Here is a 26463-nt window from a genome sequence, read left to right as displayed (position 1 = left end):
TTGAAAAATGGAAAAATAAAAAATTTTGAAAATCGAGAAGTTGAAAAATAAATGAAAAATGAACAATTAAAACATCAAAAAACTGAAAAATCTAAAATTTAAAAATTCAAAAAATTGAAAATTAAAATGTTGAAAAATTGAAAAAAACGAAAAATTGTAAAATCGAGAAATCACAACACAAAAAAATAAAAAAATTGAAAAAGTGATAACTCCAAAAATTTAAAAATGGAAAAATCGAAAAATCCCAAATCTGAAATGTCGAAAAACTGCTAAACAGAAAAATCGAAAAATTGAAACTGAAAAATCGAAGAAAAAAGGAAGAATAGAAAAATAGAAAAACTGAAAAATCGAGAAGTTGAAAAAAAGAAAATATTAAAAATCGAAAAATTGAAAAATCAAAAAGTCAAAATGTCAAAAAAAAAATTGAGAAATCAACAAGTCGAGAAATCGAAAATTTAGAAACGTCAAAATTAGAAAAATTGAAAAATCAAAAAATTGAACAGTTAACGAATTGAAAAATCGTAAAATGGAAACGTGGGAAAATTGGGAAATCAAAAAATCGACAAGTCGAAAAATCGATTAATCGAGAAATCGAAAATTTAGAAACTCCAAAATTTGAAACATTGAAAAATCGAACAATTGAAGAATTAGAAAATTGAAAAATCGTATGACGGAAATATTGGAAAATTGGGAAATTGAAAAATAGAAAATTTGACACAATTGAGTAATCGAACTGACAAATTGAAAAATCCCAGAACTGAAGTATTGAAAACTGAAGTAATCGGAAAATTGAAAATCGAAAATTGAAAAATCGAAAAATTTAACATTTAAAAAGGTCGAAATCTCAAAAGAATGGGAAATCGAGAAGTAGAAAAATCGATTAATCGAGACATTGAAGAAAAAATCCCAAAATTCAAGTATAAAAAATCGAAATAATCGAAAAATCGAGAAATCCAAAAATCCTACAGCCGATAAATCGAAAATTCGAAAAATTGTTACATAATTTTGATTTTTTTTTTTTTAAATTCAACACAAATTCGTAAACCAATTTTTCGAAATTGCAGTTTCGGGATTTTCTAAATTCTCGATTTTTCAGTTTTTCGATTTGTCAGTTTTTGGTTTTTTAATTTTTTAATTTCTTAACTTCACAAATGGTTCGATTTTTCGACTTCCCGATTTTTGAAGTTTTCGAAAAATTAAAATTTTTCAAAATTTTAATTTTTTTCAATTTTTTCGATTCTTTATTTTTTCAACATTTAATTTTTCGTTTTTTTAAATTCTATGTCTGTCAATTCTTCTATTTTCCAGTTGCATTTTTTATTTTTCAATTTTTGATGATTCGATTTCTCGATTTTTCGATTTTTTGACTTCTCGGGTTTTGATTTTTTGGTTTCTCAATTTTTTAATTTTTCGATTTTTGAATTTATCGAGCTTCCGATCTTTCGGTTTTTCGATTGTTTAACTGTAGGATTTTTTGACTTTTGCATTTTTTTGTTTTTTGATTTTTTTGACTTTTCAATTTTTCATTCTTTCAATTCCATTCTCCAATTTTTCGATAATTAAATTTTACGATTTTTCAACATTTCGACTCCAAAATTTTTCGAATTTTTAAATATTTCGATTTTTAAGTTTTTGGTTTCTCAATTTTTCAACATTTCAATTTTGGGAATTTTTCAAATTTTGGTTTTTTCGTTTTTTAATTTTAGATTTTTCGATTTTCCAATTTTTCAGATTTTTCGGTTTTTTCATTTTTAAAACTTTTGATTTTAAAAGACATAAATTGAACTGTCGAGAATCCGAAAATCGAAACAGGATAACATCGAAAAATTGCAAAAATTTTAATAAGTCAATAAATTGAACTCAAAAATTGATGAATGGAAAAATTTAAAAATCGGGAAAATGAGAATCCCAAAATTCAAATCCCGAAAAACTGGAACATGAAAAAACTGAAAAGTCGAAACGTCGAAAAATTAAAAAATCGATATGTCGAAAAGTCAAAAAGTCGAAACATTAAAAGATGGGAAATCGAAAAATCGAAAAATCGAAATAGCATACATTCTAAAAATTAAAAAAGTAAAGTCTCGATAAATCCAGAAATCGAAAAACCGAAAACCGAACATTGAAAAATGGAAAAATAAAAAATTTTGAAAATCGAGAAGTTGAAAAATAAATGAAAAATGAACAATTAAAACATCAAAAAACTGAAAAATCTAAAATTTAAAAATTCAAAAAATTGAAAATTAAAATGTTGAAAAATTGAAAAAAACGAAAAATTGTAAAATCGAGAAATCACAACACCAAAAAATAAAAAAATTGAAAAACTGATAACTCCAAAAATTTAAAAATCGAAAAATTTAAGAATGGAAAAATCGAAAAATCCCAAATCTGAAATGTCGAAAAACTGCTAAACAGAAAAATCGAAAAATTGAAACTGAGAAATCGAAGAAAAAAGGAAGAATAGAAAAATAGAAAAACTGAAAAATCGAGAAGTTGAAAAACAGAAAATATTAAAAATCGAAAAATTGAAAAATCAAAAAGTCAGAATGTCAAAAAAAATTGAGAAATCAACAAGTCGAGAAATCGAAAATTTAGAAACGTCAAAATTAGAAAAATTGAAAAATCAAAAAATTGAACAGTTAACGAATTGAAAAATCGTAAAATGGAAACGTCGGAAAATTGGGAAATAAAAAAATCGACAAGTCGAAAAATCGATTAATCAAGAAATCGAAAATTTAGAGACTCCAAAATTTGAAACATTGAAAAATCGAACAATTGAAGAATTAGAAAATTGAAAAATCGTATGACGAAAATATTGGAAAATTGGGAAATTGAAAAATAAAAAAATTTGACAAAATTGAGTAATTGAACTGACAAATTGAAAAATCCCAGAACTGAAGTATTGAAAACTGAAGTAATCGGAAAATTGAAAATCGAAAATTGAAAAATCGAAAAATTTAACATTTAAAAAGGTCGAAATCTCAAAAGAATGGGAAATCGAGAAGTAGAAAAATCGATTAATCGAGACATTGAAGAAAAAATCCCAAAATTCAAGTATAGAAAATCGAAATAATCGAAAAATCGAGAAATCCAAAAATCCCACAGCCGATAAATCGAAAATTCGAAAAATTGTTACACAATTTTGATTTTTTTTTCAAAAAAATTCAACACAAATTCGTAAACCAATTTTTCGAAATTGCAGTTTCGAGATTTTCTAATTTCTCGATTTTTCAGTTTTTCGATTTGTCAGTTTTTGGTTTTTTAATTTTTTAATTTCTTGACTTCACAAATGGTTCGATTTTTCGACTTCCCGATTTTTGAAGTTTTCGAAAAATTAAAATTTTTCAAAATTTTAATTTTTTTCAATTTTTTCGATTCTTTATTTTTTCAACATTTAATTTTTCGTTTTTTTAAATTCTATATCTGTCAATTCTTCTATTTTCCAGTTGCATTTTTTATTTTTCAATTTTTGATGATTCGATTTCTCGATTTTTCGATTTTTTGACTTCTCGGGTTTTGATTTTTTGGTTTCTCAATTTTTTAATTTTTCGATTTTTGAATTTATCGAGCTTCCGATCTTTCGGTTTTTCGATTGTTTAACTGTAGGATTTTTTGACTTTTGCATTTTTTTGTTTTTTGATTTTTTTGACTTTTCAATTTTTCATGCTTTCAATTCCATTCCCCAATTTTTCGATAATTAAATTTTATGATTTTTCAACATTTCGACTCCAAAATTTTTCGAATTTTTAAATATTTCGATTTTAAGTTTTTGGTTTCTCAATTTTTCAACATTTCAATTTTGGGAATTTTTCAAATTTTGGTTTTTTCGAATTTTTTAATTTTAGATTTTTCGATTTTTCGATTTTCCAATTTTTCAGATTTTTCGGTTTTTTCATTTTTAAAACTTTTGATTTTAAAAGACAGAAATTGAACTGTCGAGAATCCGAAAATCGAAACAGGATAACATCGAAAAATTGGAAAAATTTTAATAAGTCAATAAATTGAACTCAAAAATTGATGCATCGAAAAATTCAAAAATCGGGAAAATGAGAATCCCAAAATTCAAATCCCGAAAAACTGGAACATGAAAAAACTGAAAAGTCGAAACGTCGAAAAATTGAAAAATCGATATGTCGAAAAGTCAAAAAGTCGAAAAATCGACAAATCTCGAATCAGAAAAACGAAAACATCGAAAAATTGAAACATCAACAAATCGAAACATTAAAAGATGGGAAATCGAAAAATCGAAATATCGAAATAGCATACATTCTAAAAATTAAAAAGGTAAAGTCTCGATAAATCCAGAAATCGAAAAACCGCAAACCGAACATTGAAAAATGGTAAAATCGACAATTACTTAAAACATCAAAAAACTGAGAAATCTAAAATTTAAAAATTCAAAAAATTGAAAATTAAAATGTTGAAAAATTGAAAAAAACGAAAAATTGTAAAATCGAGAAATCAAAGCACCAAAAAATAAAAAAATTGAAAAACTGATAACTCCAAAAATTTAAAAATCGAAAAATTTAAGAATGGAAATGTTAAATACTCCCAAATCTGAAATGTCGAAAAACTGCTAAACAGAAAAATCGAAAAATTGAAACTGAGAAATCGAAGAAAAAAGGAAGAATAGAAAAATTGAAAAACTGAAAAATCGAGAAGTTGAAAAACAGAAAATATTAAAAATCGAAAAATTGAAAAATCAAAAAGTCAAAATGTCAAAAAAAATTGAGAAATCAACAAGTCGAGAAATCGAAAATTTAGAAACGTCAAAATTAGAAAAATTGAAAAATCGAAAAATTGAACAATTAACGAATTGAAAAATCGTAAAATTGAAACGTCGGAAATTGACAAAATTGAGTAATTGAACTGACAAATTGAAAAATCCCAGTATTGAAGTATTGAAAACTGAAGTAATCGGAAAATTGAAAATCGAAAATTGAAAAATCGAAAAATTTAACATTTAAAAAGGTCGAAATCTCAAAAGAATGGGAAATCGAGAAGTAGAAAAATCGATTAATCGAGACATTGAAGAAAAAATCCCAAAATTCAAGTATAAAAAATCGAAATAATCGAAAAATCGAGAAATCCAAAAATCCTACAGCCTATAATCCTACAATAATCGAAAATTCGAAAAATTGTTGCATAATTTTGATTTTTTTTTTCAAAAAAGCCCAACACAGATTCGTAAACCAATTTTTCGAAATTGCAGTTTCGGGATTTTCTAATTTCTCGATTTTTCAGTTTTTGGTTTTTTAATTTTTTAATTTCTTGACTTCACAAATGGTTCGATTTTTCGACTTCCCGATTTTTCAAGTTTTCGATTTCCCAATTTTTCAAAATTTTAATTTTTTTCAATTTTTTCGATTCTTTATTTTTTCAACATTTCATTTTTCGTTTTTTTAAATTCTATATCTGTCAATTCTTCTATTTTCCAGTTGCATTTTTTATTTTTCAATTTCTGATGATTCGATTTCTCGATTTTTCGATTTTTTGACTTCTCCGATTTTGATTTTTCGGTTTCTCAATTTTTTAATTTTTCGACTTTTTAAATTTTTGATTTTTCAATTTTTTGATGATTTCCAGGTTTTTCAAATTTTTGAACTTACGGCTTTTCGATGTAACGATATTCTAATTACTGGAGGTTGGGACTTTTCAATTTTTCGTTTTTCCAATTTTTCGAGATTTCAGTTTCGGAATTTTCTGATATCTCGATTATTCAGTTTTTCGATTATTTAATATTTCGATTTTTCAGTTTTCGGTTTCTCAATTTTTCAATTTCAATTTTGGATTTTTCATTTTTCCAATTTTTCAGATTTTTCGGTTTTTTAAGTTTTGATTTTTAAAACTTTTGATTTTAAAAGACAGAGAAATTGAACAGTCGAAAATCCGAAAATCTAAACATAATAACAAAATTGTAAAAATTTGAATAAGTCGATAAATTGAAAAACTGAAAAATTAATGAATCGAAAAATTCAAAAATCGAGAAAATGGGAATCCCAAAATTGAAATCCCAAAAACTGGAACATAGAGAAACTGAAAAGCCGAAACTTCGGAAAATTGAAAAATCGATATGTTGAAAGGTCAAAAAGTCAAAAATCGACAAATCTCGAAATCAGAAAATCGAAAACATCGAAAAATTGAAACATCAACAAATCGAAAAGTCGAAAAATCAAAAAACTGGAAAATCGAAAAAGCATAAATTCGAAAAATTCAAAAATTAATAATTGAAAATTTTAAAATTAAAAAAAAAACAATGAAGGCTCAATAAATCCACAAATCAATATTGAAAAACCGAAAAATCAATAATTTTAAAAATCAAAAAATTAAAATAACGAAAAATCCTAAAGTTGAAAGATAAATCGAAAGATCGACAATCAAAACATCAAAAAACTGAAAAATCTATAGTTCAAAAATTCGAAAAATTAAACCAAAAAAAATCTGAATTTTAAAAAATCGAAAATTAAAATGTTGAAAAACTGAAAAATCGAAAAATGGTAAAATCGAGATATTAAAAAACAAAAAAAGTCAAAAAATTGAAAATCTGAAAAATCGACGAAAAAATGAAGAATAGCAAAATTGAAAAACTGGGAAATCGAGAAGTTGAAAAATCGAAAATATTAAAAATCGAAAAATTGAAAAATTAAAAACCTAAAAACCGAGAAATTGAAAAATTAAAAAATCGAAAAATTGAAGAATTGAGAAACTAAAAAATCAAGAAATTGAAACGTCGAATAATCGAAAAAAAATTGAAAAGTCGAGAAAAATGGGGAAATGGTAAAATCGAAAAATCTAAAAGTCAAAATGTAAAAAAAATCGGGAAACCGACAAGTCGAAAAATCGATTAATCGAAAATTTGAAAAAAATGGAGTAATTGAATTGGAAAATTGAAAAATCCCAAAATTGAAGTATTGAAAACTGAAATAATCTGAAAATTGAAAATCGGAAGTTGAAAAACCGAAAATATTAAAAATCGAAAAATTAAATAATCGAAAACCTAAAAACCGACAAAATGAAAAATTAAAAAATCGAAAAATTGAAGAGTTGAAAACCTAAAAAATCGAGAAATTGAAACGTCGTACAATTGAAAGAAACATCGAAAAGTCGAGAAATCTAAAAGTCAAAATGTCAAAAAAAATTGGGAAACCGACAAGACGAAAAATCGATTAAGTTTAAAAATCGAGAAATCGAAAATTTAGAGACTCCAAAACTTGAAAAATTAAAAAATCGAAAAATTGAAGAATTAGAAAATTGAAAAATCGTAAAGCGGAAATATCGGAAAATTGGGAAATTGAAAAATTAAAAAAAGGACAAAATCGAGTAATTGAATTGAAAAATTGAAAAATCCCAAAACTGAAATATTGAAAACTAAAGTAATCGGAAAATTGAAAATCGAAAGTTGAAAAATCGAAAAATCGAGAAATCCAAAAATGTAAAAAATAAAAAAATTGAAAAATTGATAAATTCAAAAATAGAAAAAGCGGAAAGATAAAAAAAACGAAGGATCGAAAACTCGAAAAATTTAAGAATCGAAATGTTGAATAATCTCAAAACTGAAATATCGAAAAATTGATTAATCCTAAATCGAAAAATCGAAAATATTAAAAAACGAAAAATTGAAAAATCAGAAACATAAAAATTGAAAAATTAAAAAATCGAAAAACTGAAGAACTGAAAAACTGAAAAATCGAGAAATCGAAACGTCGAGCGATCCAAACATCGAAAAGTCGAGAAATCGAGAAATGGAAAAATCTAAAAGTCTGATTCTCAAAAAATCGAGAAATCTAAAAGTTAAAATGTCAAAAAAAATTTAAAAATCCAAAAAGCAAAAAACGAAATTTCTAAAACCGAGAAGCTGAAAGAAAAATTAAAGGAAATCGAAATCGAAACACCAAAAAATTGAAAATTAAAAATAATCGAAAAATCAAAAATCGAGAAATCGAAAAATCAAAAAATTAAAGTGTATAAAAATTGAACAATGAAACAAACTGAATCGAAAAATCGAATCAAAACTAAAGATCGAAAAATTGATAAATCCATTAATCGAGAAATAAAACCGAAATATCGGAAAATTGAGAAATCAAAAAATAAAAAATCGTGTAACAGGAAATTCGAAAAATCCCAAAATTCAAGTATAAAAAATCGAAGTAGTCGAAAAATCGAGAAATACAAAAGTTGTGAAGCCTATCGGCAAAATTCGAAAACTTGTTATACAATTTTGATTTTTTTTTCAAAAATCTCGTTGTCTAGGATAAAAATTCAACACGGATTTTGGGAAGGGGTAGCAAGATTTCAGAGCAATTGCAGTCAAAGTTAATTTTTTTTTCCAAAAATATAGATGTCTGGAAAAACTCAACACGGATTCATAAACTACACGTGTAGGAGTATGTTATGTTGTAAACAACACCCGTTAAATTTAATAAATCGTATATCAGTAAGTATGCTGTTTTCAATTTAAAAAGTGTAGTGTGCATCCTTATCGGTGCTCATTTGTTATTGTTATCAGTGTACTTAATGTCAATAATCTGTTGGCAACCCTTTGACATGTAAATCGATTATTTGTTACATGATACTTCCATCAGAAAAAAAAGGTAAATTAATTAAACTTCGTTTTGTTGTTTAATTAAATTAATTTAAATGTCCCCTACAAACTAATGAAACAACTAATTATTAAAATAAAACGAATGGAGTTTTACTGCTTCTGTTTCCTATTACATAATGCACTCTCGTAATATGCAATAATTTTGGAAACAAACTTTTATGTACTCACTTCGCTTTGTAATAGTGCAAATTGCATAATTTAATAACGTCGACCGTAACACGCAGAGATGACTTGACTCGATAATAAAAAATTAAACAGACCATTTTGAAAAGTAAACACCGATTAGCTAAAAAATGCAAGAATTACAAGTTTGTTTACGGAATGGACCCAAAGAACAATTTATCAAGCATTTAAATAAGCCGAAGTAACCTTCATTGTTATAATTAGACAATCGCGGCTCCGTGGCCAGAAAATTTCTAAATTTCTCCAATTTCAATATAAAAAGAACGCGAGCGAGCCACCACCCAACGACAAACGACAAATTCAAACGCCATAAATAAATAAATGCACACTTTGTTCTAATAAAAACTAATAGCCTCTATTTCTGTTGCAGAGTAGGAGTGCATTATGGCATGGAGGCAGATCGTTTATTAAACAATTGATGTTTTGAGGTACCTACATAAGCTAAATATAAACATTTATATCATTTCTATGTGGAAATTATCGAAGTTTTGACGCAGAAAGCTCCACGATTTTTCCGGATTTGTGCATCTGCTAGTGCAACTTTGAAAATAGGTGTGAGCAACACGTTATAATAAAATAAAATAACAATTTAATTATTATTCCCCCACTTGTTTGTGCACAAATCCCACTTCTATCTTGAATCAAATTATGGATGCGAGCAGTTGAAGTTTTGCCGCGCAAAGCTCATACACCTCAAGCTGTCCCAGTGAGAGTTCACCTGTTACCAATTTTCCAAGGTAAGTGCTCGGAAAATCGTACACTTATGTTAAGTCAGTGTTATTTTTTAACACTCATACTAAATTCAGCTCATGCGACAATTAGCCAATCATTTAATTTCTACTCAGCAATTTACCTACAATTTTGGCTTAAACGTGCTCCGAGAATAAGGTCACTTTTGCCATAAAAAGCGCATTTCTGTAATACGCGTCAAGTCTTTGTTCGTTTTGTTCTTGTGGCACGTTTTAATTAGTTCGGGCAAAAAAGGTAACTCTGGTGGAGCATGAACCGTGAAATGTTGATCGTGACTATCACAACGTTTATTGATCACTCAGAGATGTGACAATTTATTGAACAAATATTTTGGACGGTTTTTAATTGGCCAGGAATGTCGTTATTGTTTATTGGCGAATTTATTTGATTTTGATTTAGAGCGACTTCCAAATATTGGAAGAGTCGTTAACGCCGTGCCAAAATTTTTTTCCAGACTTAACTGTGTCAAAGACAGAGTGCACCGCACTCAAGGTGAAAATCACACTTTGCATTGTTTTTGTGTTTGAAATGCTACGTTTTTCTAATAATTGAATTTTGATTGTAGAGTCAAAACTGAACTGGAATTTCGGTTATTATATTACGGTTGTTGGAATTGCAAGGTTGTGTAGACAAAAACTCGTTACAACTGAGTAAGCATAAAATTATAAAAAGCGTTTATCAGTGGGGAATTCTTAGTTTTATTGCGATAAGCCAACTGTTTGAAATTTTTGGAAAAATATTTTACTGAGAAACTTTCCTTCGTTTGAACCTTTTATTATAAATAGGACCGGAGATACAGGCTGAATGTTGGTCAACAACTGCTAAATTTACCTCGAAAAACCGACATTTTCAGTTTATTGGCTGTAACGTGGGTTCTTTGTGTCGGTTGACAAAAATGAAGTATGTTATTTAAATTAAACTATATTATAATGAGTAAGAGTTTGGCAAAAGCTCAAATCGGCGTCTTGTTTCCTCCTGTTGCGAATTTCTAGTCGCGATTAAATCAGTTGGCTGGAGTTGGTTTTCTTCGTAGGGGAGAGTTGAACTTTTTATCTCGAGTCTTATCTTAGATAAAATCGAAAAATGCGTTGATCTAATTTGTAAAGAATGAGGTGATAAGAAGTGCCACTTAACCTAAAAAGGTGCATCGGGATTAAATTGCATTCTCGTGATAGTAGCGTTATTTTAGACCACAAAATATCATAAATAAATATAAAACTTATGCAAACGACGACGCTGTTTGAATAAATAATAACAATAATACATAATTCATGCTTTACACGTGACAGTAAACATTCCCTGCATACTTTACATGAAACTATTGTACTCATTTGTGTGATATTTTCAATTTTTTCTAATAATAAAAAAAGCAAATGAAATCACTAACAAATTCTCTAGTATGCCATGAAACTTATATTTAAAATAATGATGTTGGTATTGCAGTTATTTGACCGTTACTGTCAAATCCGTCAAGGAACGTGTTGCCAACATCATTATTTCGAAAAAAAATTCCAGAGGACATTTTTGTAGCATACGGTCTTTTATAATTTGAAATAAAAATAATTTTTGAATAATTGGTGATTTTCGAGAAACAAATTGGAAATTTAGTGTTTTTCTGTCACGCTATTTTTTTTATATGTATAATTTTGACAAGATCGTGCGTAACAAATGTATATGATGGCAAAAAAATCCTCTAGTAGGGCATGAAATTTATTTTTTAAATAATGTTCAATGTGAATTTAACTGGGCCGAAAAAAGTCGTCTAGTAGGCTATGAAATTAATTTTAAAAATAGTGAGGTTTGCATCAGCTATTTGACACTTTATTTGACAGTTATTTGAGCATAACTCAAGTTAAGCAAAGACTCCATTCGTGTTGCCAACATCATTATTATAAAAATAAAATTCATGGTCTACTGGAGGACATTTTTTTCGATCATATGTTACAATCTTCTTCCTACTTTTATACTTTAGATAATGAATAATTTTTGATTACTTAATTCTTCGATTTTCAAACTTTTCTCGATTTCTCCATCTTTCAGTTTTCCGATTCGTCAATTTTTCAGTATTTCAGTTTTTCGATTTATCGATTTATCAATTTTCCTATATTTCAGTTTTGGGATTTTTTATTCAACATTTCGATTTTTAAATTTTTCGATTTTTCGATTTCTCGATTATTCAATATTTGGATTTTTTAAATTTTACGTTATTCAGTTTTTTGATGTTTTGAGTGTCGATCTTCCGATTTTTCTTTCTACTTTTCTGTTTTAGATTTTTCAATTTTTCGATCTGTAACATCGATTTTTGGATTTTTCAATTTTTCGGTTTTCCAATTTTTCGATTTTTCGATTTCTGGATTAATAGAGATTTTCAAATTTAAATTTTTCAACTGTTCAATTTCTGGATTTTTTAGTTTTTCGATTTTTCGATTATCGATTTTTTCAAATTAGATCTTTCAATTTTTCAATTTTTAATTTTTTTTGTTTCGATTTTCTGATTTTTCGAGATTTCAGTTTCGGGAATTTCGTTTGCTCGTTTTTTTAGTTTTCTGATTCTTCAATTCTTCGATTTTTCAACTTTTCGATTTCTCAATCTTTCAATTTTTTGATTCTTCAATTTTTCAGCATTTCAGATTTATGCATATTTCAGATTTATCCAAATACTGAATATCCATTTTTTCATTCAACATACCGGTTCTTAAAATTTTCGATTTTTCGATTTCTAGGTTTTTTTGACATTTCGACTTTTAGAATTTTCGATTTTTTATTTTTCCATTTCACGATTTCTCGATTTTTCGATGTTTTGATTGCTCGACTTTCGATTTCAGTTTTTCAATTCTTCAGTTTTTTGTTTTTCCAATTTTTGGATTTTTAATATTTTCGATTTTTCACCATTTCAGTTGATCGATTCTTCAATTTTCCGACACTAACTTTCAATTTTTTTAATTTAAAATTTTTTGATTTCTCAATTTTTCGATTTTTCAAGTTTTTTCAATTTTTAAGTTTTAGATTTTCAAATTTTAGATTTTTCAATTTTTTGATGTTTTGATTCTCAATCTTTCGATTTTTTTCTACTTCTCTGAATAATTTTTTATTCTTCAATTCTTCGATTTTTCAACTTTTCGATTTCTCAATTCTTCAATTTTTCGACATTTTAATTTTCGATTTTTTAAATTTTAGATTTTCAAATTTTTCAATTTTTCAATCTTTTGATGTCGATTTTGTCGATCTTCCGATTTTTCTTTCCATTTTTCTGTTTTTCAATTTTTAGGTTTTTAACAATTGTTCAGTTTCTCGATTTTTCAGTTTTTCGATTTTTCGATTTATAGATTTTTTCAATTTTAAATCTTTGAGTTTTTCAGTTTTTAATTTGGATTTTTTTGAATTTATACTACATATTTTGATTTGGAGTTTCTAAATTTTCGATTTCTCGATTAAGCGATTTTTCGATTTTTTGGTTTTCCCATTTCTCTATTTCTCGAGTTTTCGATTTATAAATTTTTACATTTTTCTTTTTTTCAATTTTTCGATCATTAGGTTTTTGATTTTTCAATGTCTCGATTTTTTATATTTTCCATTTTTCAACTTTTCGACTTATCAATTTCTCAGATTTTCGATTTATCGGTTTATCAGTTTTTTGATCATTCAGTTTTTGGATTTTTTAACATTTCGATACTTGAGTTTTCAATTTTTGGATCTGTCAATTTTTCAATTTTTCGATTTTTTAGTGTTTCGATTCCCCAGTTTTTCAATTGTATGATTCTTCAATTTTTCGATATTTTAATTTTCGATGTGTTAAATTTAAAATTTTTCGATTCCTCAATTTTTCGATTTTCCAATTTTTTCCAATTTTTAAATTTTAGATTTTTCAGTTTTTTGATGTTTTTAGATTTTCAATGTTTCGATTTTTTTTCGATCTCTCTGTTTTAGGTTTATCGGTTTTTTAATTTTACGATTTTTCAAATTTCTGGATTTTTTTGACATTCGTTTTTTAGATTTTTCGAATTTTTTATTTTTCCATTTCACGATTTCTCGATTTTTCGATGTTTTGATTGCTCGTTTTTCGATTTCTCGATTTTTCAACATTTCGATGCTTAAATTTTTCGATTTTTCGATCTCTCGATTTTTTATCTTATCGGTTTTTCAATTTTTGGATTTATCAATTTTTCGATTTTTTAGTGTTTCGATTTCTTAAATTTTTCAATTGTAATCCGATTCTTCAATTTTTCGACATTTTAATTTTTGGTTTTGTAAATTTTAGATTTTTCTATTTTTCAATTTTTCAATTTTTAGAATTTTTAACTTTTACGTTTTTCAATCTTTTGATGTCGATTTTGTCGATCTTCCGATTTTTCTTTCAACTTTTAGGTTTTTAACACTTTTGATTTTTTGATTTTTCAGTTTTTACATTTTCTTTTTTTCTTTTTTTCGATCATTAGGTTTTTGATTTTTCAATGTCTCGATTTTTTATATTTTCCATTTCTCAACTTTTCGACTTCTCAATTTCTCAGTTTTTCGATTTATCGGTTTATCAGTTTTTCGATCATTCAGTTTTTGGATTTTTTAACATTTCGATACTTTGGTTTTCAATTTTTGGATCCGTCAATTTTTCAATTTTTCGATTTTTTAGTGTTTCTATTCCCCAGTTTTTCAAGTGTACGATTCTTCAATTTTTCGAGATTTTAATTTTCGATGTTTTAAATTTTAAATTTTTCGATTTTCCAATTTTTTCCAATTTTTAAATGTTAGATTTTTCAATTTTTTGATGTTTTTAGATTTTCAATATTTCGATTTTTTTCGATTTCTCTGTTTTAGGTTTGTCGGTTTTTAATTTTTCGATTTTTCAAATTTCTCGATTTTTTTGACATTCGTTTTTTAGATTTTTAGATTTTTTTATTTTTCCATTCACGATTTCTCGATTTTTCGATGTTCTGAATGCTCGTTTTTCGATTTCTCGATTTTTCAACATTTCGATGCTTAAATTTTTCGATTTTTCGATCTCTCGATTTTTTATCTTATCGGTTTTTCAATTTTTGGATTTATCAATTTTTCGATTTTTTAGTGTTTCGATTTCTCAATTTGTCAATTGTAATCCGATTCTTCAATTTTTCGACATTTTAATTTTCGATGTTTAAATTTAAAATTTTTCGATTTCTCAATTTTTCGAATTGCCAACTTTTTCCAATTTTTAAATTTTAGATTTTTTAATTTTTTGATGTTTTTAGATTTTCAATCTTCCCATTTTTTTTCGACGTCTCTGTTTTAGATTTGTCGGTTTTTTTAATTTTTCGATTTTTCAAATTTCTCGATTTTTTTGACATTCGTCGTTTAGATTTTTCGATTTTTCTATTTTTCCATTTCACGATTTCTCGATTTTTCGATGTTCTGATTGCTCGTTTTTCGATTTCTCGTTTTGTCAACATTTCGATGATTAAATTTTTCGATTTTTCGATCTCTCGATTTCTGAACTTTTCAATTGTAATACGATTCTTCAATTTGTCAACATTTTAATTTTCGATTTTTTAAATTTAAAATTTTTCGATTTTTTTGGACTTCTCTGTTGTAGATTTTTCGGTTTTCCAATTTTTCGATTAAGTAAAATTTTTCAGTTTTTCGATTTCTGGATTTATCGAGACGATGTTTCGATTTTTCAATTGTTTAATTTTCCGATTTTTCGATTTTTCGAATTTATGCAGTTTCAATTTCTTGTTTTTCCTGTTTTTTGACTTCCCGGCTTTTCAACTTCTCGATTTCCCGATCTTTTTATGTTCCGATTTCTCAATTTTTCTTTCGACTTCTGTTTTTTTCGCTTTTTCAATTTTTAGATTTTTAACATTTTTGATTTTTGGATATTTCAATTTTTCAATTTTTCGATTTGTGGATTTATCGAGATTTCCATGTTTCGATTTTTCAATTATTCAATTTCTTGATTTTTAATTTTTCCATTTTTTCAAATTTTAAATCTTTCAATTTTCTGATTTCTAGGTATTTTCCGATTTTTCGGTTTTCAATTTATCGATTTTCCAATTTTCGAGATTTCAGTTTCGGGAATTTCGTTTGTGCTCGATTTTTTATTGTTTACTGCTTCAAAAATGCATCTTCGAGTTTTTTGTGGTCAAAAATGACCGGAAAAAAGTCATCTAGTAGACCATGAAATTAATTGTAAAAATAGTGATGTTGGCATCGCAGCTAAATATTTGACACTTTATTTGACAGTTATTTGACCATAACTGTCAAACTAAGCAAAGACTCCATTCGTGTTGCCAACGTTATTATAAAAAGAAAATTCATGGTCTACTAGAGGACATTTTTTTCGAGCATATGTTATTATCTTCTTCTTGTTTTTTTTTTAATTATTCGATTTTTCGATTTTTCAACTTTTTGATCTCACTCCTCAAATTTCTTATTCTTCAGTTTTTCAGTGTGTATTTCAATTTTTCGATTTATCGATTTATCAGTTTTTCTATTTTCAGTTTTGGAATTTTTCATTCAATATTTCGATTCTTAAATTTTTCGATTTTTCGTTTCGTTTTTTTTAATTTTAGATTACTTTATTATTTGTGAGAAACAGATTGGAAATGTTGTCACTTCCTGTTACACTTTTTTTTTTTAATAAATTTAGTGTCTCAAAAATGCAAGTGGGTCATGAACTCGCAACTATTTGACAGTTTTTTTGACAGTTGTCTGACCATATCTGTCAAACTAAGCATAGACGCGTAAGTGTTGCCAACGTAATTATTAAAAAAAAACAAATTTTGGGCACGAATTCAAATCTTCCCATTGCTTCCGCAGGGGTGTCAAAATTGACAACTGCGACTTGACATGTTGACACTGCTGTCAATAATCAGAACTGCCAACCCAAAAATTCGCTCCAATTATTGATAGCCACCTGATATTTCCGGATTTAAATATTATAGGATGTGATCCTCAATTAGGTTATGAAACTTATTTTTAAAATAATGATGTCGGTACAATCTTTGACAGTTATTTGACAGTAAATAATAAAACGAACATGGCCTACTATAAAATAAGTAATTTTTGAGTAAAAATTAACCATTTAGTAAGGTATTAAATTGTTATGAGAAAAGAAATTTGAGGTTTTTGTAAAATTTCAGAGATTTTAATGCGCTTCTAAGAAAAAGTGCTTATAATATTCCATTATAGCAGTTTTTATTTTTTTATATTTGTTTAAAATCAAGCGAATTGCATTTTTATACGTCATGTTTTTGCCAAGAACGTTTTTTCACATTACTTTTTAAACATCCGCTCTAATATTGCCTATGATTCTAATTCTAATTCAGTGATAAGCTGTTTGTCTAAAATTAAAACACAGTCCTCGACACCAGACTTTTCCAATTTTATTGTTGACCATAATTTTGACAAATTACGAAATACCTTCACTATTTAAACCCGATTTTCGGTATATATTCACTAATAAGGCAGTTATTGCTTGTTTGTGTCACACGTGTTAAAACCTCCGGATACAGGAAAAATAAATTAAAAACCGGTCCAAGAAAAAACCAAAATGTGTTTGTATTTTAAAAAAAGTGATCACATTCTTACATCATTATGTAGATGAGTTCTGGCAGTCGATTGCGCTCAATATTGTTCATGACATCATAATGCACCCGTGGGTGTCGATCCAACTGAAGAAAAAATCCTTTACTGCTTCAGCCAAACACACTAAAAAAGCCCGACTTTATTAGAGACGTGTCAAAACAAAGTCGGAAATCCTACATTTATTCCCATCGTCCCGTTTTACAACGCACAACAATGCATAAACAAAGCTTAACTAATTTAATAGACAGTATTACGTTTACGAGCCATATTTTTACAATAGAACATCCCTGTAGGAGTAGTCGCAGGATACGCTTAGTTAAGCTAAAACTCACTTATCTGGCGATGATATCACAAAAATATTTGCCGGCCAGCGTGTCCCGTGCAATTATTACTCAATAAAAATTACCAAAGCACTTCTGACACTTTGCCAGAACGTTCCAGGACTACATTAACCTGTTTAAAAAGCAATAAAAACGACCGTAAAATGTATTGTTTGTACTTTAATAGCTCGAAAGTGAAGAGCGTTTTGCAAACAAGTCGTAAGTTATTCGGATAAAGTCACTGATAACTAAATTGATTAATTATTATCCCATATGTTCCCGAAAAATAGGGACCGGTGTTTAAATATAAATTTAACATTTTCCGGGAATCGATTCCTGCGACCTTACCCTTTACAAAAAAAGCTGTTGCGCTTAACTATTTAATTACGAAAATGTCAGGACATTTAATTGCTACCATTTTGTGTTAATTTCGGCAATTTTGTTTATCGTTGAAATTAACCAACTTATTGTTGACTTCAAAAAGACTCTAATTTTTCAATAATAACACTGAGTGGTAGTTCAAACACGCTTGTTTATTTTTGCAAAAGAACAAACGTTTTGAAGGTTAGTGCTTCCAACGTTTAAGCAACTTCTTATTTGAACTATTCATAAAGCAACTTTATCGAGAATTTATTATCATTGATTAAAAGAATTAGTCGGAGAGCGTTAAAATTTTTACAAATAGTGGTAACAGCATTAATTAGCTCCGTCTGTGTTTTAAGCAACTAATTAAAAGTCGCCTTTCGGGGATAGCAGAAGCTGTGGAAATCAGTCCTTTATTTAGACACTCGGTCATGCCGCAACCACTCGACAGAATTATTACTAATTTAGGCAAATTAACAAAAAATTCGAAATTTATAAAACGGACTATTTATTATTATGATTCACTTATAAAAAAGCGACATGATTCACGATTCACTATATCCATCTTTGTTTCGCTCGTTACAACAAATCCACCTCTGCAAAGTACTATAGTGAATGTCAAGATCAATGCGTGACGAAATTAATTATGACGAAATCTGGTTCTGATACAGATAGCATGACTGGTATTAATTATGGAAATTTCAAATCACGTTTCCTTCCTGGAAGGTACAGGTGTATGATTTCAGAGTCTGAATCTCGTTTGGCATAAAAAACTACTAGCGGTTTCTGCGTAGAGAATGGAAATGTTTTTGTGTTGTTAAGGCCTATCATTATGTGGACTTATTCAGAGGCTGTGATTAATGTACGAATCGGATTGTGTTGTACGTAAAAGGATATCCCAGCTGCCGGGACTGTTCAGGTGTAATTATTGTGAAGCATCGTAAAACTCAGGTGTTTCTAATTCGAGGTTATCGGTTTCGAGAAATCTCCAGATAGAACTGTGTTTGGTTGGTTTGATGAATAAGGATTCCGGATGATAACAATCGTTTGGAATTTACTTTGATCTTTTATCAGTATTTTTAGATACACGGTTCTATGTCGCAGTAAACACTGTGATTAATTGCGATTCGGAAGTTTGATCGATTTAGCAGGACCCGGACTGAGAAGACGTGGTATTGTTCTGACTTCATGAGTTATAAAAGTCGTAACGAGATTTTATAAAACTTTCCGTCTTTTCTTACTTCGGTGAATAAAAACGCAAATTATTGAGTCGTGATTGGGTTTCGGGAAAGCACGATTAGACTGTGGGAATTTGGTGTGAAAGTCACCGCGAGCCGAAGGCGAGCGTTGATTTCTTAGTAGTAGACAAGATGAGAGTGGCTGGGAGTCACCAGGAAACGGATGGTCTACAAATTAACACTTTAAGCCGACTGACAGCGATGACGTTTAAAAATTTTTAGTGATTGTAAGCTCGTGATTTCGTGATTTCCGTAATGCGTCAAAAATATTCAGACTTACTTTTACAAGATAAAAAAATTGTCCCATAACTGTCAAACTAAGCAAAGACTCCATTGGTATTGCCAACATTATTATAATAAAAAGAAAATTCATGGTCTACTAGAGCACAATTTTTTCGGTCATATGTTATAACATATACTGTGGTTATAACCTTCTTCTTTTCGAATTTTTCGAATTCTCAATTTATCGAGATTTCCATGTTTTGACTTTTCAGTTGTTCGATTTCTCGAGTTTTCAGTTTTTCGATTTCTCGATGTTTCAATTTTTCGATTTTCTGATTTTACGATTTTTTGATTTTTCGATTTAGCTATTTTAATAGTTCATGATTTGTGAAAAATCGACTGGAAATTGTATGTTTTTCTGTCACACTTTGTCACAACTTTTTTTTAAATATTTACTGGCATAAATATGCATCTCTTAGTTTTTTAAGGGCAAAAGTGACGAAAAAACTCGTCTAGTAGGCCATGAAATTAATTTTAAAAATAGTGATGCTGGCAGCGCAGCTATTTGACACTTTATTTGACAGTTATTTGATCATAACTGTCAAACTAAGCAAAGACTCCGTTGACGTTGCCAACATCATTATTATAAAAAGAAAATTTATGGTTTAGTAGAAACATTTTTTTCGATTATATGTTATAATCTCCTTGTGTTTTTTTTTTAATTTTAGATATTGAAGAATTCTTAATAATTCATGATTTTTTAAGAAAGATTGGAAATTTTGTAATTTTCTGTCACATCATGTTTTTTTTTTAGAAGTTTAGTGTCTCAAAAATTGTCAAAGTGTTTCATGGTGTGGGGCATGAAATTTATTTTTTAAAATTCTTAGTAATACACGAAAACTAAGTCACCACGGAACCGACGGTCTACAAATTAACATTTTACTCAACTGACAGAGATGACTTTCAAGAATTTTTAATAACTGTAAGCTACGACAAAAATATCCAAATTTGATTAGCCCAAATTTACAAACGCAGATTTTTTCTTTTTTCATCCTTGAAATTAAATATAGTTTTGCCAAGTCGGTGAGAAAAGTCTTCAGAAGAAGTCAAATTTAGCTTTACAAGATCAAAAATTTATTGCTTGTTTCAAAATTTTTTAAAAATTTTACGCTTGTATTTGTTAAGTGCTTGCTCATAAGTTTATAGAAAAGCTAAATATAGCCCCGCCCACTTACTTCCTCATTTGACAAAGTGATTTTATTTATCGTAAAATGGGAACTAAATTCTATTTTGACAAGCCAAGATTTAAAATAGAGTAAAATGTGGCCCCTCCCACCCACCCCTATCCGTTTTACATTTTTAATTATTCACTTTTTGATTTTAGAATTTTTGACGTCTTCAATTTTTCGAATTGCATTTTTCCAATTTTTCATTTTTTTTTGCTAGTACATATTCGTTAAGATAAGACTGATTTTGGCAGATGACATATTTTCTAAGAAGATAGAGGGCGGGTGGGCGGGCCTAGTACATAATAAGAGAAGACTAATTTTGGCAAATGAGATATACTCTAAGAAAACAGAGGGCGGGCGGGCGGGCGGGGCTAGTATTTGCTAAGGTAAGACTGCACTGACTAATAAGTGTAGTCACTGGAATAAAGAAAAATCAGTGGGCGGGATTATTGCGTGCTTACAAGACTCTTAAGAAAAAAGCTAAACTCAGCTCCGCCCACCTTTTTTTTTCTATTTCAGAGGGAATTGAATTCTAAATTGACAAGCGGTAGAATCTAAAATTTGAAACAAAGTCAAAGGTGGCCCCTCCCACCCACCCGTATTCCGTTTTGATCATTCATTCTTATTGGCTCTAAAAAATAAATTTCACAAGTTTTCAAGTTTCAATTATTCGCTTTTTGATTTTTCAATTTGTGGCGTCTTCAATTTTTCAAACTACGTTTTCTCAATTTTTCATTTTTTTTGTTAGTATTTGCTAAGGTAAAACTGAATTTGGCAAATCACATATCCTCTAGGAAAAGTGAGGGTGGGTGGGGGGGCCTAGTACACGCTAAGATAAAAGTAACTTTGGCAAATGATATATACTCTAAGAAAATAGAGGGCGGGTGGGTGGGCCTAGTATTTACTAAGGTAAGATTGCACAATAATAAGAGTAGTCACTGGAATGAAAAGGGGGGCACTGCGCGAGGTTACTACAAAATCAGTCTTGTCTTTACAAATACTAGCCCCACCCACCCACCCTTCATTTTCCTAGAAGGTATGTCATTTGCCAAAATCAGTCTTATCTTACTAAATTGAAGCCCCGCCCACCCACCCTCTATTTTCTTAGAAAGTATATCATCTGCCAAAATCAGTCTTATCTTTACAAATACTTGCCCCACCCACCCACCCTTTATTTTCTTAGAAGGTAAAATCATCTGCCAAAATCATTTTCATTCATTTTATTGGCCCAGAAGAAATAATTTCACGAGTTTTCAATTTTTCATAATTCCCTTTCCGCTTTTTCAATTTTTGACGTCTTCAATTTTTCGAAATGCGTTTTTCCAATTTTTCATGTTTTTTTGTTTGTGTTTGTTTGCAAATGACATGGTCTTTAAGAAAAAGAGGGCGGGTGGGCGGGCCTAGTATATGGCAAGATAAGACCATTTTGGCAAATCACATACACTCTAAGAAAACAGAGGGTGGGTGGGCGGGGCTAGTATTTGCCAAAGTAAGACTGAACAATAATAAGAGTAGTCACTGGAATGAAAAGGAGGGCAGTGGGCGGGGCTACTACTTGCTTACAAGACTCTTAAGAAAAAAGCTAAACTCAGCTCCGCCTACTTTTTTCTCTATTTCTATTACATTTACTGTATAGAAGGGATTTAATTCTATATTGACAAGCGGTAGAATCTAAAATTTGAAACAAAGTCAAAAGTGGCCCCTCCCACATACTGCTATTCCGTTTTAATCACTCATTCTTATTGGATCTGAAAAATAAATTTCTCGAGTTTTCAATTTTTAATTATTATTCACTTTTTGATTTTTCAATTTGTGGCGTCTTCAATTTTTCAAACTGCATTTTTTCAATTTTTCTTTTTTTTGTTAGCATTTGCTAAGATAAAACTGAATTTGGCGAATCAAATATCCCCTAAGAAAAGTGAGGGCGGGTGGGCGGGCCTAGTACACGCTAAGATAAAAGTAACTTTGGCAAATAATATGTACTCTAAGAAAATAGAGGGTGGGTGGGCGGGGCTAGTATTTACTAAGGTAAGACTGTAAGAGTAGTCACTGGAATGAAGTGGGGGGCAGTGGGCGGGGCTACTACTTGCTTACAAGACTCTTAAGAAAAAAGCTCAACTTAGCTCCGCCCACTTTTTTTCTATTTCACAGACTTATTATGCATATTTACTGTACAGAGGGAATTGAATTCTATATTGACAAGCGGTAGATTCTAAAATTTGAAACAAAGTCAAAAGTGGCCCTTCCCACCCACCCCTATTCGGTTTTGATAATTCATTCTTATTGGCTCTGAAAAATAAATTTCTCGAGTTTTCAATTTTTAATTATTATTCATTTTTTGATTTTTCAAATTGTGGCGTCTTCAATTTTTCAAACTGTATTTTTTCAATTCTTCTTTTTTTTGTTAGTATTTGCTAAGATAAAACTGAATTTGGGAAATGACATACACTCTTAGAAAATTGAGGGCGGGTGGGCAGGGCTAGTATTTGCTAAGGTAAGACTGCACAATAATAAGAGTAGTCACTGGAATGAAGAGGAGGGCAGTGGGCGGGGTTACTACTTGCTTACAAGACTCTTGAGAAAAAAGGTAAACTCAGCTCCGCCCACCTTTTTTCTTTATTTCACTGACTTAATTTATTTATTGTGCAGAGGGAATTGAATTCTATTTTGACAAGCGGTAGAATCTAAAATTTAAAAGAAAGTAAAAAGTGGCTCCTCCCACCTACCCCCTTCCGTTTTGACCATTCATTCTTATTGGCTCTGAAGAAAGAATTTCACGAGTTTTCAGTTTTAAATTTTTCACTTTTTTAGTTAGTATTTGCTAAGATAAAACTAATTTTGGCAAAAGACATATCCTCTAAGAAAACAGAGGGCAGGTGGGCGAGCCTAGTACATTCAAAGGTATGACTAATTTTGGCAAATGACATATATGTACTTTAAGAAACTCTTTTCTTAGAAAGTATGTCATCTACCAAAATGACTCTTATCTTAGTAAGTACTAGCCCCGCCCACCCACCCTCTCTTTTCTTAGAAAGTACGTCATCTACCAAAATCAGACTTCTAGATAACGAACAAGAAAATTTGATGTCTTCAATTAATTTTCGGAAATAATTGAAAAATGGTTGAAAATGTCAAAAGTACCAAAATCAGTCTTATCATATCAAATATTAGCCCCGCCCACCCACCCTTTAGTTTTTTAGAGGATATATCATTTACCTAAATCAGTCTTATTTTACCAAATACTAGCCCCACCCACCCGCCCTCTGTTTTCTTGGAAAGTATCTCATCTGCCAAAATCAGTTTTATCTTAGCAAGTACTAGCCCCGCCCACCCGCCCCATATTTTTTCAGAGGATTGTCATATGCCAAAATCAGTCTTATCTTAGCAAATACTGACCTTGTCCACACACGCTGCTCTCGTTCTAATAATTTTATCTCTGTTGAATTGAATTAACTGAAGAGGAGGCGGGGTGGGTGGGCGTGGTTAATTGAATGTTCTTTAGTAGAGTGCGAATGGGAACGTTGGCTGTTAAAAAAAAAACGCTGATCGTAATTTTCTTGGTTTACTATTTGCTATAAGATTTATTTCTTATTTCAGCAGGAAAAAATTAGAGAATTGCTAAGTTTAATTTTTCCTACAGAGTCTTTATTAAGCAAGCAATAGCCCCGCCTACATTCCAGTGAATACTCTTAATATTGTTCAGTCATTTGCTAAAATCAGTCTTATCTTAGCAAGTACTAGCCCCTCCCACCCACCCTTTATTTTCTTAGAGGATGTGTCATTTACCAAAATCAGTCTTATCTTAGCAAGTACTAGCCCCGCCCACCCCCCTCTTCTCATTCTAACGACTAATTTTATTTCTGTTCAGTATAAGATCCACGTTCAGAGTGGATAAATAAATCATTAAAATATAGACGGGGTGGGTGGGCGGGGTTTACTTGCAGGTCCCTCTGAAAAGTAGGAGCGGGAACTAATAGAGCATAGGTTATTAAAAAAAAAAAAGAAAAAGTTCTAATTGGTGACAAACGTCCAGGAGAACCAAGATATAAACCTGAATTTAAATTCAGAATACAAACCTAACCATAAATTTTCATAAAGTTTAGTTTTTTTTTTATTTTTTTCAAATGTGTTAACAATTTAAATAATTTTCTTCCCTTATCTCACATAAACATTTTTATTGATTTGTTTTGATAGTAATCTGTCAATTTTGGACTTTAAAATAGGAGAATGGGACTAATGGGAGACATCCGATGACAAAAATGTATAATTGGTTGCATAACCTAATTTTTATTTTTTAAACGATTTCAACTCAAAAAAATGTTGTGACTAAATGTGGGTTAATTACTTGCTTATAAACGACTCTGGTGGAAAAAGTTAAAACGTCGCCCTACCCACCCACCCGTTCTCTCATTTTTTTCTTCTGAATTAAGAAATAAATTTAATAGCGAATAATTTAACTTAATTTTACTTGACCTGACCTGACTTAACGAATGATTTGTCATACAACGATATTGAATTCTATTCCAGCCTTTAAGCCATGGGCAACCTCCACGAAACCCTCGGGATCAACGACCTCAAGAGCAAAAACACCCTCTGGAAGGCCCTCCTGGCCGAATTCCTCGCCAACGTCCTCCTCAACTTCTTCGGCTGCGCTTCTTGCGTCAGCGCCACCGGCAAACCCACCAGCTTCGTGCTCATCGCCCTCACCTTCGGCTTGGTCATCTTCATCTTAGTCCAAGTAAGAACCCCAACCAGCCACCAACCCATCTACATTTTGTTATTCTAGACCCTCGGCCATGTGAGCGGCGCCCACATAAACCCCGCCGTCACCGCCGGCATGATGTCCGTCGGCAACATCAGCATAGTCAAAGGAATCCTCTACATCATCGTCCAGTGTCTCGGCTCTTTAGCCGGCTCGTCCGTCTTGAAAGTAACGACTAAATTTCTCGCTTTCGGCAGACTATAATTATTTTTTTCAGGCGCTGACTCCGGAGCCGCTCCACAGCACGGGTCTGGGGAATACCCAACTACAGGACGACTTCACTCCAGTGCAAGGCTTCGGAGTGGAATTTTTCTTGGGTTTCGTGCTGGTTCTGGTGGTTTGTGGAGTGTGTGACCCGAACAGGCCCGAGGCCAAGCCAGCTGCGGCTTTGGCCATCGGAATGGCCGTTGGAGTGGGTCATTTAGCGACCGTTGACTTTACTGGAAGCAGCATGAACCCGGCTAGGAGTTTCGGGTCGGCTTTGATTGCCAACGACTGGGACGACCACTGGGTACTGAGTTTTGGGTTTGAATTTCGGCGGGTCTAATTTTTTTTTGTAGGTGTATTGGGTGGGGCCTGTTCTCGGAGGAATAGCCGCTGCTTTGATCTACAAGCATGCCTTTTCTGCCCCCAGTCTTGGTCCTTTGAAGATCATCGAGCGCTACACTACGACTGCGGATGAGAAGGAAGTAGGTGAAAAGTGACCGGAAATTCTTATATGTTTCTATTAAGTTTGTCTTTGTAGCTGAAGAGGTTGGACGTTAACAGGAGAGACGAAAACTTGCCATAACAAAAAGACTAGAGCGATCCAGCGGTTGATGTTCATATTTGTATAGAATTAAGCCTTTGGGTATATTTTAAAATAATATATGAAAAAGGAATTATTTTAGTGCCTCCCTCGAGTGACTAAGTAGTGTGGTAAAAATAAATTCTGACAAAGTAGATTGACTAAATCGTAGCTCGAATGTTCCAAAAATCTCCACTATTTTTGTTTTGTTCGCTCGAGGACCTATATTATTTATAGCCACTGAATATATTGTGATTTTAATTTTTTCACTAATTTTCCGACATGTACAAACACTAAAACGGCATTTTAAAATGATAGCTTTAATAAAAATATTGATGTCTGTATTCTGTATGTAATGTGACTAATTTTTTTATGTTTGTCATTAAATCGAATTGATGTAATCATGTCATTATTTATTTATTACTATCGATATTTTAGTATTGTTGTACTAAA

General features: G+C 30.1%; 1 protein-coding gene across 3 annotated transcripts; it reads left to right on the top strand.

Moving 5' to 3' along the window:
- The first annotated feature begins 9311 nt into the window (after positions 1 to 9311).
- LOC135142845 (aquaporin) lies at positions 9312 to 26411 on the top strand. Of its 3 annotated transcripts, none has more exons than XM_064074622.1 (6): positions 9312 to 9519; positions 24989 to 25199; positions 25248 to 25391; positions 25441 to 25734; positions 25784 to 25916; positions 25969 to 26411. In XM_064074622.1, the coding sequence occupies exons 2-6, from the start codon at positions 24999 to 25001 to the stop codon at positions 25986 to 25988; spliced, it is 792 nt and encodes a 263-aa protein (XP_063930692.1). In that variant the 5' UTR covers positions 9312 to 9519; positions 24989 to 24998; the 3' UTR covers positions 25989 to 26411. The 3 variants fall into 3 exon arrangements, with proteins under 3 accessions (XP_063930692.1, XP_063930691.1, XP_063930690.1); XM_064074621.1 differs by having other exon boundaries at positions 9318 to 9519; positions 25784 to 25912; positions 25956 to 26411; XM_064074620.1 differs by having other exon boundaries at positions 9339 to 9519; positions 25784 to 25912.
- Positions 26412 to 26463: the final 52 nt, after the last annotated feature.

The sequence above is a fragment of the Zophobas morio genome, unplaced genomic scaffold (assembly GCF_036711695.1).
Source record: "Zophobas morio isolate AGI-343-1 ecotype UQ-CSIRO unplaced genomic scaffold, CSIRO_AGI_Zmor_V1 ptg000054l, whole genome shotgun sequence".
NCBI lineage: Eukaryota > Metazoa > Arthropoda > Insecta > Coleoptera > Tenebrionidae > Zophobas > Zophobas morio.
The sequence above is the reverse complement of the archived record's forward strand: the minus strand, read 5'-3'. Positions and strand labels throughout refer to the sequence as shown.

Excerpts from the sequence above, each read along its gene's own strand:
- LOC135142845 (XM_064074620.1), top strand. The coding sequence starts at position 24,999 with ATGGGCAACCTCCACGAAACCCTCGGGATCAACGACCTCAAGAGCAAA. Across the intron at positions 25,392-25,440 it reads CCGGCTCGTCCGTCTTGAAA|GCGCTGACTCCGGAGCCGCT; the intron begins GTAACGACTAAA and ends TATTTTTTTCAG. Across the intron at positions 25,735-25,783 it reads ACGACTGGGACGACCACTGG|GTGTATTGGGTGGGGCCTGT; the intron begins GTACTGAGTTTT and ends TTTTTTTTGTAG.